Source organism: Trichechus manatus, unplaced genomic scaffold (genome assembly GCF_000243295.1).
Source record: "Trichechus manatus latirostris isolate Lorelei unplaced genomic scaffold, TriManLat1.0 scaffold00141, whole genome shotgun sequence".
Lineage (NCBI taxonomy): Eukaryota > Metazoa > Chordata > Mammalia > Sirenia > Trichechidae > Trichechus > Trichechus manatus.
Genome location: NW_004444077.1, coordinates 3,383,779 through 3,397,515, shown reverse-complemented (window position 1 = coordinate 3,397,515; position 13,737 = coordinate 3,383,779). Strand labels below are relative to the sequence as shown.

Genomic DNA, 13,737 nt, shown 5'->3' with positions numbered 1-13,737 from the left:
CTCTATGTCAAACTTTTAATTTTGTCTTTTGACAATTTGACATGCAAACACTTAAAATTTCTATTTAGTAAAATCTGGAGTTTTCCCTCTGTGATTCTTCCACTGCTTTTATGCTTAGAGAGAATGCATTTTCTAGATTAAACTCAAAGTATCAATCAAAGCCTATTAAAAAATTGAAATGAGTAGAAATTTCCATCCAATAAGGTTCATTTTAAAGCATTTTTGGGATTTTCAAGAGAAGATAGTACCTACAAGGAATAAAACTAACAGACTATTCCAGATGTTTTCCAATTTAATCCTCATTGTATTATCCCAATTTTATAGATGAAGAAACTAAACAAATCAGAGAAGTTAAATAATGGTTTAACAGAAAGAAACTCAGAGCTATGCTTAAGGAGAGACTTTTGAAATAAATCTATCCACCCCCAAATTAGTTACCTACCTCTTCATCGATCTTGTCTTCTACAGCATCAATATGACGTTCTTTAAGAAATCGCTGTGTTTTTTCCAACTGGTATTTCACTAATTCCTCTATGGCATCTTTTTCTTCCTTGTCCACAAATTCTTGTACTGCTTCACCCATTCCCCTTTCTGTTAGAAGTGAGAGTTGCACATTCTATAAGAGAGACATAAATCACTAAATAAAGAAAACAGTATCTTTTGCTTAAAAATAGTTGTACATGAACAAGGAAAATTATAGGATAATATTACCAGGAAAAAAAGGCAAAAATTTACCTAGCTATTGAAGGAAAAATAAATAAATAATGATTTAGTGAATACTAATTAAATCTACCAATAAATATTGAGGGCCAGAAAAAGCAAAGTCAAAACAAAAAAAAGGAGGAAAGAACAGAACAAGTGAAAACAGAGGCCAGAGTGGCTGCGACACAGAGACCAGAATGGCAGCTAATAATTAACAGAAACTGGGTTTAGTTTCTATCCGGCTCCCTACAGATGGCCCCCTTGATGTTTCTATTAGGGCCCCTAGGAAGAATACTGGCCCCCTGAAGATGTCCACATTCCAATTCCCAGGATCTATGAATATGTTACATGGCAAAGCAGAATTAAAGCTGCAGATGGAGTTAAAGTTGCTAATAGCTGACCATAAAATAGGGAGGGCAGGGACTATCAGGGGGGAAGAGGGAGTCAGAAGAGGAAAGCCAGGGGGAGATGTGACTATGAAAAGATGGGCAGAGAGGTGCAACTTTGCTGGCTGTGAAGATGGATGAAGGGGGCCATGAGCTGAGAAATGTGGGTGGCCTCTATGAGCTTAAAAAGACAAGGAAATGGATTCTCCCCTAGAGCTTCCAGGAAAGGAACACAGCCCGGCAGACACCTTGATTTTAGTCCAGCGAGACCTGTGTCAGACCTCTGACCTACAGAACTATAAAATAATAAATTTGTGTTGTTTGAAGCCACTAAGTTTGGGGTCATGTGTTATAGCAACAATAAGAAACTACTACAACCAGAAGGACTTAGAGTGCTACAAATCCACGACAGCAAGTATGAGTGGTTTCCTCATCACGCGGCTATAGTGTATTAGTAAAGTAACCGTGAAACTACATCCGGATGCGAGAAAATTAAACCCTGGATTCAGATTTCTCTAGTAGAGATAAAAGAAAGTAAGAAGGTAACAACATCAACAAAACAGCCACACTAATAACAATGTTCATAACAAACCTTAATTAAGTGCTGATTTTCCCCAGTGTGCAACAATTATAAATGAATATAATTAAGTCACCCTATTTGCTTCATAGAAACAGTGTAAGAATTCATTTTGTTTAAACTATCAATTAAACGTATCTTAAATTAAAATCTGTTATTATAAGATAGCCATTGTTAAAGTGTGAGCTATAATTAAGAAATTACCTTCTCTGCGGTTTGAAAATACTGTTTTACAAGGTCTTCCACCCTTAGAGTTGTTCCTTCTGAAGAAGGTCTTGTGATAAGTTTCCCGACGTTGATCTCTTCTCCTAGAAAAAAGTTCATCAAAAAACAGTATCTTGTATTATGTTACAAACTTGTTGTAGATTGCTTCAATGGAGGAGGTACGGCACAACTTTTATCAATGGCCAGCATGGTCAACGTGGTAAATTTTGAGGCAAAAACAAGCCATTTTTGCTAACAGCCACAGTCAGTACTTCTTCTTCTTATCACCAAGTAGCATGTCTAGTCCAGCTGCTCTCAAAGTGTGATCCACAGCCCTCTGGGGTTCACCAAGACCCTCCCAGGGAGTCTGTGAGGCCAAAACTATTTTCATAGTAATACTAAGACATTATTTGCCTTCTCCTCTGTATTAACATTTGCAGTGAAGATCCAAAAACAATCATGAGTAAAGCTGCTGGCATCTTGGGATGAGTTAAGGCAGTGGCACAAAACTGTACTAGTAGTCACCACCATGTACTCATATTTAAAAAAAAAAGAATGTCCTAGATGACTGTAAAAGTGATTAACTAAATCTCGGCCCTTGAGTATGTACCTTTTTAACATTCTGTGAGACAAATGGGAAGTATGCATAAAGCACTTCTGCTGCCTTGTTAAGTAGGATGGTTGTCTCAAGGAAAAGTAGTTTGCAGCCACTTGAATTGGGAGCTGAACTAGCTCCTTTTTTTCAAGGAACGCCATTTTTATTTGACAAAAAACTGCTAGACACACTATGGTTATTCATACTTGGGTAACTTGGGTCACTTCAAGGAAAACAACAGTGTTTCTTGCCAATGATAAAATTCAAGCTCTCAAGCAAAAATTAGAATTTTGGAAAATTTCTATCTGCTGAAAGCTTGATAGCTTTCTAACATCCAAAGACTTTTCTGATGAGACTGATGGCAGTATTTCTAAGTGTGATCTTTTGATCTTACGTAGTCAACATGTGGACCAAGACCTGCAAAACTCAGTAAACCACTGTTTTCCAAATGACCAATACATGATGTTATAAAATCTTGCATGGGTAAGGTCTGTTTAAAGTAAGAGAGAATAATGAACTTTAATATAAGAGTATGAAAAGTCACACTGATATTGTACAGATTCCTTGTTGCAGCTCACCTTTAAGAAATTACCACTTACCGAGTTTTGCTATAATATCGAAGAGAATCCACAGTTATCTGAAAAGGCTATTAAAATATTCCTCTTTTCTCCACCTGGAGTCCCTGGGTGGTGCAAACAGTTAACATGTACGGCTGCTAACCTAAAGATTGGTGGTTCAAATCCACCCAGAGGCATCTCGGAAGAAAGGCCTGGCGATCTACTTCCGAAGTATTAGCCATTGAAAACCTTATGGAGCACAGTTCTACTATGACACACATGGGGTCACCATGAGTTGGAATCAACTCAACAGCAATTGGTTTTTCTATCTTTTCTGTTTGAGGGAAGACTTTCTTCATATATTTCAACCAAAACAACATATCACAATGTTATTTTGGCAGTCTCCAGTGGACTGCCTCCAGCCAGGCACCTCCCCTTGGGCTGCTTTCCTGGCACCCCCAGCAGCTTTGCAGTGAGTTGTCCTGTCAACAGCTTCCCCTGGCACACCCTCTCAGACAGCTTCACGGATGAGTGTCAGTGTTGGAGAAGGCTTCCTCCAGCCCACCTCCCTCCCCACTTGGGAAATCAGTTTCACAGTGGAGTGCCAGTGGCTAGGCGCCTCATCTTAGACTTCTCGGATGTCTCCTCTGACAGCTTGGCAGTGAGTTCTGCAGGAAGTTCCTCCAGCACTCCAGATGCTACGTTAAGATAACTGACCTTTGGTATATTACCTAATCCTCACAACAATCCTATGAGGCAGAAGAGGCCTCAGAACATTTTACAGATGAAATACAGAAATTATCCTGATTTAATAGAAGAGAAAACTAAACATCAGAGAGGTTAAATAATGTATACCAAGTCATACATCTAGTAAGTGGCAGAGATAGACAAAACATTAGAAGATGCTTTTACTAAAACATACCAAAATCACTGTGTCCATGGAGCCATTTACGTTTAAACCAAAAATGAAGCACTAGCATAAAACTCACTTTCACTATGGCTGAAACCTAAGTAAGATAAGGTACTAGCTCTGTAGTCTGTATTCTTATGAAGGCTGTTGAGTTGATTCTGACTCATAGTGACCCTGTAAGACAGAGTGGAACTGTCTCATAGGGTTTCCAAGGATCGGCTGGTGGATTTGAACTACTGACCTTTTGGAATTAACAACATACCCAATTTCTGGTCACAATTTGATATTGCAAATATAAGCCTATTAAATATGGGTTTATAAAAACCTAGGTAGCTTACCTGTAAATAAGGCCGTGTTTTTCTACAAAAATTCTCTGATTCAATAGTTTCAAAGAGAAGAGCCTCTATATTTAGATCAGTATTTTTTATGAAGCACTAAGTTGTATGACCTTTTTTGTAAATGTATGAATAAGAGCAATTACTGTGTGTGAAACTTAATTGGAAATTAATTACCTGGATCATCAGAAACATCAAGGTATGAGACACCACTTATTTCCAAAGACTCAAGTCTTCCTAAATAACTGTACTCTCTAAAGTTAAAATACTTAATAATACAAAAATTGAGAGTATGTTCTCTGAACATTTATAATATACAGTAAATAATTTATTTTGAGCAATAAATCTCTAAAATCTTTGTGTTGAACAGAACTCTTTTAAAAAACTACCTTAGCAGGGAAGGCCTTCCATTTCCCTACTAATGTCCCCAGGTTTAAAATAATTGCTATCTAATTTTTAGAAGGCAAGAGATTTAGTTATTCCAACTATCAGTTTATTTGTCAAAGATATTAAGAAACATACTAAAACTTCTTCCATTATTTTTATACTTCTTTTTACAGAAGATTGATTTACATGAACGCTATAAGAGCATCCTTTAATGTACAAAATTAAAATTAGCTTACCTGTTTTTTCCTTTTGTTCTCTATGCCTGAAAAAATGGATAATGTCTTTTGGATTGGCTACACGATCCACAAATTTCTGGCTAAAACGAAGCACACTGAAAGGTTCAAAGCCTCCACTATAGTCCACCTGGAATACAGAATATGCTATAAAGGATGGGAAACAACAGTTGTCTACTTTTTAAGAAACATACTCATCCTTCAGTGTTTATAGTGCTTATGCTCAATATTTTTAAATTAACATGTTAATTTTCTACAATACATTTTAAAGATCATGATGAGATTACACCATTTATTCTACTGAGAAATATTTAAGTTTGGAAGACCTCTAAGCTGAAGCAAAATATTGTGTTCAGTGGAATCAGGATACAGCAAAAATTTCCACAAAGTAGGGATGATTACAACTCCCCATGACCACACTAACAGTCTCGGCACCAGGGGTACCATCTGAAAAGGAGGTGAAGAAATTCTACATGGATTTCTAAACTTTCAAAGCAAAACAAAAATCCCCCACCAAAATAAAATAGGTGCCATCCACTCATTACTTAATTGGTCTATTATCATAGAGATACATTCTCACACTAGATAAGGATGGATTCTGGGAAAGTCCATGTAGAAAAAGAATAAAAATTGTGAGCTTTGAGAAATGACTATCTTTAAAGCACAGTATCCATTTAGAATTAACACTCTCTCTCAAGCAGGCTCTTTCTAAAGAAGTCTATAATGGTAAACAGACCTTTATAAAGAGAATTACCACATTTCTTTCTAAGGGATACATTTTCCTAAACTAGCAGTTCTCAAAGTGTGCTTTCTGGGAAGCAGCACTGTATCACATTATCTCCAAGGAGAGGCCAGTCAGTCTGTCTGCTTAGTCTCTCAAAAGTGCTTCCTAACCACCACCCCACTTACATTCTTCATCACACTTAGCACTATCTGAAATTTTGTTCTTTGACTTGTTATGTGTTTATTACATCTCTCCTCATGCTCCCACCTTCTGGAAGCTTCACGAGTTCAAAACCCTGTTTGTTTTATCATCACTGTATCCCCCAACATCCAGAACAGAAAGTACGCCATAAAAATTTATTCAATTAATTAATGAATTAATGAGGATGCTCTAGCCCATACAACATACTTTCATAATATTACTTACATAACAATATCTATTTTTTTCATTTCAGGAATGAATTAGTAATTTACTGTGGTTAGCAAAGGAATGCCAATCTTCTACTTAAGTCTGGTTAGTTCTGATGGTTATCAGGAGGGTATTAATAAGGAACATGGGATCTTTTGCCTTGGTAAAGAGGACTGACTATATGGTTCCCCCAGAGTAACTATCTTTGTATTACCCAGACCACTGCGACAGCTCTCATATTGTAAAAAAGAAAATGCTGAGTGCTGAAGCTATTGGGTTTCCCCAAAAATCTTCAGGTATTTTTAACAATTGTACTCCAGTCTAACTTTACTTGCAATTTTCTGCTCCTAAGAGTTGAAAAAGTAGCTCTGGTGGTGCAGCAGTTAGGTGCTCAGCTACTAACCATAAGGTCCGCAGTTCGAACCCACCAGCCACTCCGCAGGAGAAAGATGTGACAGTCTGCTTTCACAAAGATTTACAGACTTGGAAACCCTATGGGGGCAGTTCTACTCTGTCCTACAGGGCTTCTATGAGTTGGAATCAACTCAACAGCAATGGGTTTTTTTTTTTAAGAGTTGAAAAACTCATTCATTAAACAAACATTTACTGAGTATCTACAATGTGCTAGGAACTCTGCTGAGGGCTAAGGATACAACCATATACACAACGCAATGACAGCTGTCAAGAAATTCACAGGCTGACAGGGAGGACAAACACGTACATAAATAACTGCAAGCAGAATGTGAACAATGTTATAAGCATGTACAAAGTAGAATGAGGACCCAAAGGAAGAAGCAATCAATTCTGACTGGTGGGCAAGAAAGGTTTCTTTGGAGAGAGCAGGCTCTGACTGGGTATTGAAGGAGATATACAGAAAGAAGGAGGGAGATGCCTTCCTTGCAGCAGGACCAGCATGAGCAAATGTGCAAAAGAGTGAAATAAGCCCCACTGGACTCAAGGAACAGTCATTTTTAGTCCAATATGACCAGAGCTTAGGAGGTACTGACAGGAAAAGGAGAAAGGAGCCAAAAAGGTCAGTTTAGACCACATCGAGAAGACCCAAAAGAATTTAGACTTGTTCCTGCGAGTGCTATGGGATCATTAAATCATTTTTATCAGGAAAGATATGAAAGACGGGGTTTTACAAAGATCACTGGCATTAGTGTGGAAGACGGTTTGGCCAGAAGTGGGAGGAGAGGGAACTGGGAGGAGAGTCCAGGTGAGAAGCAGCAGCTATCAGCCAGGTAAGAGGTAACGAGGGTTCAACTACAGCACTGACACTGGGATAGAGAAGGGACAGATGACCTACTCCGCACCAGGTACTGTTTAATTCATTTACTTCATAGCCCTAAGAAGTCAGTACAAACCGTTGGACAAGAGATTCAATTGCTCAAGGTCATATAGCTAGTAATAGAGTCACAGCCAAACCCAGGCAGTCTGCATCCAGACTATCCTCTTTCCATACTATATACCCTCTAAAGTATAGTGCTTCCCAAATTCTAGCTGAAATTTTAATTCTAACTTTAACACAAATCCTTCAAGGATCTTGTTAAAATACAATTCACCGTGTATGACATGGGGTCTGAGATCCTATATTTTTAACAATTTCCCAGGTGATGCCAATGCTGCTGGTTTGAGGACCATAGTCTTAGACTACCACCAAGGGTCTAAGGGACCCCTAGCTACACAGGTAAACAAAGGGGCCTAAACTGGAGATACAAATTTGGGAGTCATCACTATATAGATGGTAGTTAAAGCTACATGCGTAGAATGAAAAGAGGGCTAAGGGATAAGAGGGGATAAAGATAAGTTAAAGAAGGCAACGCCAAAGAGTGATTCAGTCAGGTAGGAAAAAAAAAATCGACTTGATTTGGCAACTGAAGGTCACCTTTGCCACCCGATATGATGGGGTCAGAGCATTGATTATAGCGGACTGAGGAACAGAATGGTTGGATGCGTACAGGCTATCTACTTTGAGGGGTTTGGGTTAGGAAAAAAACTGAGAAAGATAGTAGGTGCTAGAAGGGAAAAGCACAGGGGCAAAAAAGAGGATTATTGTTTTTTTTTTAAATCACAGTGGAAAAGATAAGAAAGTTTATGGGCATAAGAAACAATTCAAGTTCTTAGACATTTTTAATACTCTCAAATACTTATTAATTCCTTCAACATCTTTAGCAAGCATCTACCATATGCCAGGAACTCTTCTGGGATCAGGAGCCTCGACAGCGCAGTGGTTAAGAGTTCGGCTGCTAACCAAAAGGTCAGCAGTTCGAATCCACCAGCCGCTCCTTGGAAACCCTATGGGGCAGTTCTGTTCTGTCCTATAGGGTTGCTATGAGTTGGAATCACCTTCATGGCAACGGGCTTGGTTTTTTTGAGTTTGGTTCTGGGATCTTTGGACACATTAGTTAACAAAATTCACAAAGCTTCATACTTTCATGGGGCTTGCAGTTTTGTAATTAAAGCAAATAGTGACTAAAATAAATAAACTGTCATATAGTAGGTTAGAAGGATGAGTGTTATGAGGGGGAAAACAAGCAGAGGAGGGTAAATGAAATCCAGAGTGTTGGAGAGAAGGTATGCAGGGTGCAATCTTAATTAGGGTGGGGTCTCACTGAGCAGATCTGGAGGAGGTGAGAGTATGTCTGAGGAGCTGCAAAAAGACCAGGGTGGCTGGAACAGAATGAGAGGAAGGAGGGTGGTCAAAGGTGAAATCAGAGATTTTATCTTGCCTATTAAACATATCAAAAGACTACTTAGAAAAAATAAATAACTAAGATAATAATAAGCTATCAACCCTAACAATATGAGTATTAATTGTTTAATGTGAAACTAATTTGCTCTGTACACCTTCATCTAAAGCACGATAAAAAAATTCTAAAAAATCAAACCTATCAGAATTAAACTATGACTAAATCAAATCCTTAGTGTTTTCTTATTTTTGGCCTTCCAGTGGTGATTGCTCTTCTTATTACTATATGCACTCTCCTTACTACTTTTCAGAAAATCCATATAAAGTATACATGGCTATCCTTTGAAAATCAATGGAACTTTAATTTACAGAAATAGGACTTACTCGCAGTCGTATGAGAGGCTTCTCTGGCTGTCGGGAATTTCCCAGACGTTCCCGTTCAGCATTTTCAAGCATTTCTTCAATCTCAAAACAAAAATATATAAAGATTAAAAAACAAAATATTAATTTTAGTTTAAATTATCTGAACAGAAGCTCATATTCCTTTATAAACTACAGGAATCTCCTAAACCACAAGATCACCTTTGTTTCCTAGTTCATTTCTAACACCTTTTTAAATATACCTTCTTTTAACATTCCCGTTAATATCATTCCTTAGTGATTTTACTTCATCAGAGTTCTTAATACAGTTTTTCAATCTCTAAAATTAATATTTTAGAGAAGAACTTAAAGCATCACTCCTGTGCAAAGTTTCTACTTGTTTCAATATGGATTCCCTCATTCTATCAACTTAAAACCAAATAAATCTAGTCTCTTTAGACACATAGCCAGAGGAGACTGACCAGAATATCTGGCGATCTATAAACAAAAGATCTTGATCATTTACCCAGAAGTTCAAGTTAAAAGAAAATGAGACCATTGTTTTCAAATATCCGAAGCTGTCTCATGCTAAAGGATAAAAACACTTGTTTAATCTTGTTCCTGAGGACAGAACTAAGTTACAAGGAACCAGATTTTAGCTTCTACACAAGAAACTTCACAACTAGAGTTGGTTCATCTACAAAACTAGCCATCTGAAGGTATCTAATTAGTATTCAAACAAGTATTTCTGAAAAGGATTTCCGTACTCAGTGAGATGTTAGATTTCTTGGATCTCTTTCAAGTCTAAGATTTTATAATCTTGTCCTTTAAGTTACTATCTATAACAATGCTGTGCAACAGAAATTTCTGCGATGACAGAAATGTTTTATATCTGCAGTGTTCAATACGGATGTCATTAGCCATATGTGGCTACTGATGACTTGAAATGGGGCTAGTACCAGTGAAGAACTAAATTTTTAATTTAACCTTAATTAATTCAAATTAAAACAGCTATATGTGTTACTGTATATATCATATTGGACAGTACAGGTCTATAAGAATAAGATCTACTAGGCCAATTGTTTCAATTTAACATGCATTTCTAGAGCACCTACTTTTTGCCAGGTTCTAGGTTAAGTGCTAATACAAGTTTTACCCGAAAGTAGAGCATTCCTATGAAACCCTTCATAAGCAGAAATGGCATAAAGTGAAGAAGTAATTACCATTACCTTACATGGGAAAACTCATACCAAGTAACACATAAAAACTGAAATAACGCTAACATGTAGTAAAAGCTGAGATGCTGAGTGTAGGAAGAGGCTTGGTGATGCCACTTTCGTGGCTTGAGGTACACACTGTCTCTTTAAGGGCTCACTGCAAAACAAATGCTGGACGCTATTTCCACTTTTCCTCCTTTTTCTTAAAAGCGAAAATCCTCTTCGGATTTCTCTCGGTTAGTGAAAACAGGTACTAATGTAGATCTTTTGAAAAAGCGAAGTGACATAAAACAAACTTTCAAAAATGGGGGACACTTGTATAGAAAAGTAAGATATGGGCCCTATCCTCAAAGAGTTCAGAAGAGACTCACGTGCATATAACATAAATTACCTTCTCCAAACAGAAGCTTTGTATGGCTTGAGTTACTTTAGGATTATCTGGGTTAAAAAGGTCTGGATGACGAGCCAGAACGACGTCTTCCGTAAAAAACTGCCGTACTGTGTGAAGAGGAATTTTCTGCATGTTCATCTTTCTCCCCTTAATACGCAGCAAACCAACATGCCTGAAATGACAAGGAAAAGAAAACCTAGTCAACACTGTACATTTCCTACCATATTTATAACTCAGTTTCTACAAAATATTTCTTTATAAAATCATACCCTTAAAATAAATGTTTTTGACAATTTAATCTTAAGGTTATATCACGGAGAAAAAAAAAGTTAACATTCTTCTTCCCCAGAATAAACTCCACTTATTCCTCATTTCTCCTGTCTGGACAAACATACAGTCTATTAAGGGAAGACAGAGATAACAATAAGTATAATAAAATGTTATCAGGACTATGATAGTAGTATATATAGACTCATTACATATGTATGTATTATGTATATATATACATGGGACAGCACTATATATAGAATCCATTGCATATATATGTAATATGTATATATAGGTATATACATACATATATACACATATACATATATACACACACACGAACACATACATACATAAAATGAATTAATAGTGGAGCCACGAAGACAAAGCCACTCTAAAATCCTACCATCATATTCTTTAAACCTATTATTACCATCATAACAATCAGAACTTGAGGGGACTCAAAGGGAAAGATTCATTCTAAATACTGAGTTTAATCACTGTTAACTACTTTATTACATAATTCCTCCTCCCAAAAAAATATTTTTTAATGCGTTATTCTTTAATATTACATTTATAATGAGAAAAGCTGCAATTAAATGATTTTAGGTAAATTTGTTTATAAATGGACTCTGTAAAATTAGTAACCATTATCTACAACACTCTAACTTCAAATTTCATAAACAAAAATGTTAGTCTTGAATTTGCCTAACGAGTAGCAAAACCATTAATAAAAATGGCTTAAAATCTGGTAAAACAGTAAGACTACGCAAGATGATCAACCTTCATAAACAAATCTATCATATAAATAGCAATACCATCAGTGACTTGAACCTATGGAATGATTAGAAGACTAGTGTAACACATATTTCTTTAAAGTGGATTAGGAATATACAATTACTCACTTCTTTACAGCTTCTCCTGGGGAAAGAGAAGTAACCACAGAACTTCCAGGCTGTGACACATAAAAGAGCTGTTGTTCATTTTTGGTTGGAGCTATTTTACACTCATGTTCATGGCCCCAAATAACAAGATCAATGAAGTCATCCAAAAATTGTTCCGGAATGAAGTTAGTGTTTCCGTGTTTACTCCTATACCAAGATTGAAAAAAAAAGAAAGAATATGAATACCTAAAGATATAGGAAAATTTCATATAAAATAAGTCTGTACAGATCTGTCTTTATCTATTCACCGAAGATTTATTACGTCCCTTCTGTGTGCCAGGAGGAGCCCTGGTGGCGCAGTGGTTAAGAGCTTGACTGCTAATCAAAAGGTCAGCAGTTCGACTCCACCAGCTGGTCCATGGAAACCCTATGGGGCACTTCTACTCTGCCCTACAGGATTGCTATGTGTTGGAAGCGATTCGACGGCAACAAGTTTTTTTTTTTATGTGCCAGGAACTGTGCAAGGGATTGGGAAAACAAAGATCATCAGTATCTAACTCCTGCCCTCCAGAGGTTTACAGATCTGAAGGACACAAACAAAAACATAAATGTTAGATGTCTAAAATGCCTGATATACTGGAAGCCCCAAAAGAGAAAGTGGTCAATTCTTCATTTAGAGGTAGGTCATGAAAGGCTTTACGGAGGAGTGACTCCCCATTTGGGAAAGTCCAGAAAGCGTGAGCTCCAGCAATAGTGAAAACCTACAGACTGAACTGACTATACAGAAAATGAAAGTAAGTTAAAACCTAACTTAGTAATATAAAAACAAATCTCTAAAAATATCTCATCATTTTTTAATATCCTCTGTTTCTTTTATTAATTATAAAAACAATGGGAGTGAAAATACTGACCTTACATAAGCGATATGAGTTTTCAATAGTAAATAAAATACTGTATGAATAAGTGATTTGTAAACCCTGGTTTTATACCTACATTCATTGTTATTATTCAAAGACTTGTGAAAACCCAAGGTGAGGGAAGACGAGAGGAAGAAAAAGTTTTCTCTAACATTGACTTATGTTATTGGGAATTTAAGTAAAAGTGTGTAAGTATTTCAACCTAACATTTACTTAACCTGAACCAATATTCATTTACTGATTCAACAAATGTTTGCTGTGTGCCAGGCCTCTTCTAGACACTGGAGACACAGCTGTGAACAAAGTCCCTGCTGTAGTGGGGACTACTAACATTATAGTAATACTATATATATTCGACAGCAGTTATCAACAATAACAACAAATACACACACACATAGATATATACACACACCTATCCCTAGTGGTGTAGTAGTTAAGAGCTTGGCTGCTAACCAAAACAGTGAAAAGGTTGGCAGTTCAAATCCACCAGCTGCCCACTGGAAACCCTATGGGGCAGTTCTACTCTGTCCTACAGGGTTGCTATGAGTTGGAATTGACTCGATGACAACAAGTTGTTTGTTTTGTTCTATATATATATATATGCTTATGATTTCCTTGGGTGGTGCAAACAGTTAAGGCACTTGGCTGTTAAGTAAAAGGTTAGAGATTCAAGTCCACCCAGAAGCTACACCCAGAGGCACCTCAAAAGAAAGGCTTGGCAACTACTTCTGAAAAATCAGTCATTAAAAAACTTATGGAGGGAATAGACCACGTATTAGGCCATAAAGCAAGCCTTAACAGAATCCAAAGCATTGAAATATTACAAAGCATCTTTTCTGACTATAAAGCCATAAAAGTGGAAACCAGTAACAGAAAAAGCAAGGAAAAACAATCAAACACATGAAAACTGAACAACACTTTGCTCAAAAACTACTGGGTTATAGAAGATATTAAAGACAGAATAAAGAAATTCATAGAATCAAATGAGAAT

General features: G+C 36.9%; 1 protein-coding gene across 2 annotated transcripts in view; it reads right to left on the bottom strand.

Annotated features, from left to right (window-relative positions):
* Positions 1-13,737, bottom strand: part of MRE11 (MRE11 homolog, double strand break repair nuclease) — a 71,010-nt gene that overhangs the window by 37,764 nt on the left and 19,509 nt on the right. For both annotated transcript variants that reach the window (XM_023739833.1, XM_023739834.1), the window contains 6 exons: positions 11,851-12,036; positions 10,679-10,850; positions 9,095-9,175; positions 4,890-5,016; positions 1,870-1,973; positions 443-616 (listed from right to left, as the gene is read on the bottom strand). In XM_023739833.1, coding sequence (XP_023595601.1) covers positions 443-616; positions 1,870-1,973; positions 4,890-5,016; positions 9,095-9,175; positions 10,679-10,850; positions 11,851-12,036 — 844 coding nt within the window. The remainder of the gene's footprint in view (positions 1-442; positions 617-1,869; positions 1,974-4,889; positions 5,017-9,094; positions 9,176-10,678; positions 10,851-11,850; positions 12,037-13,737) is intronic.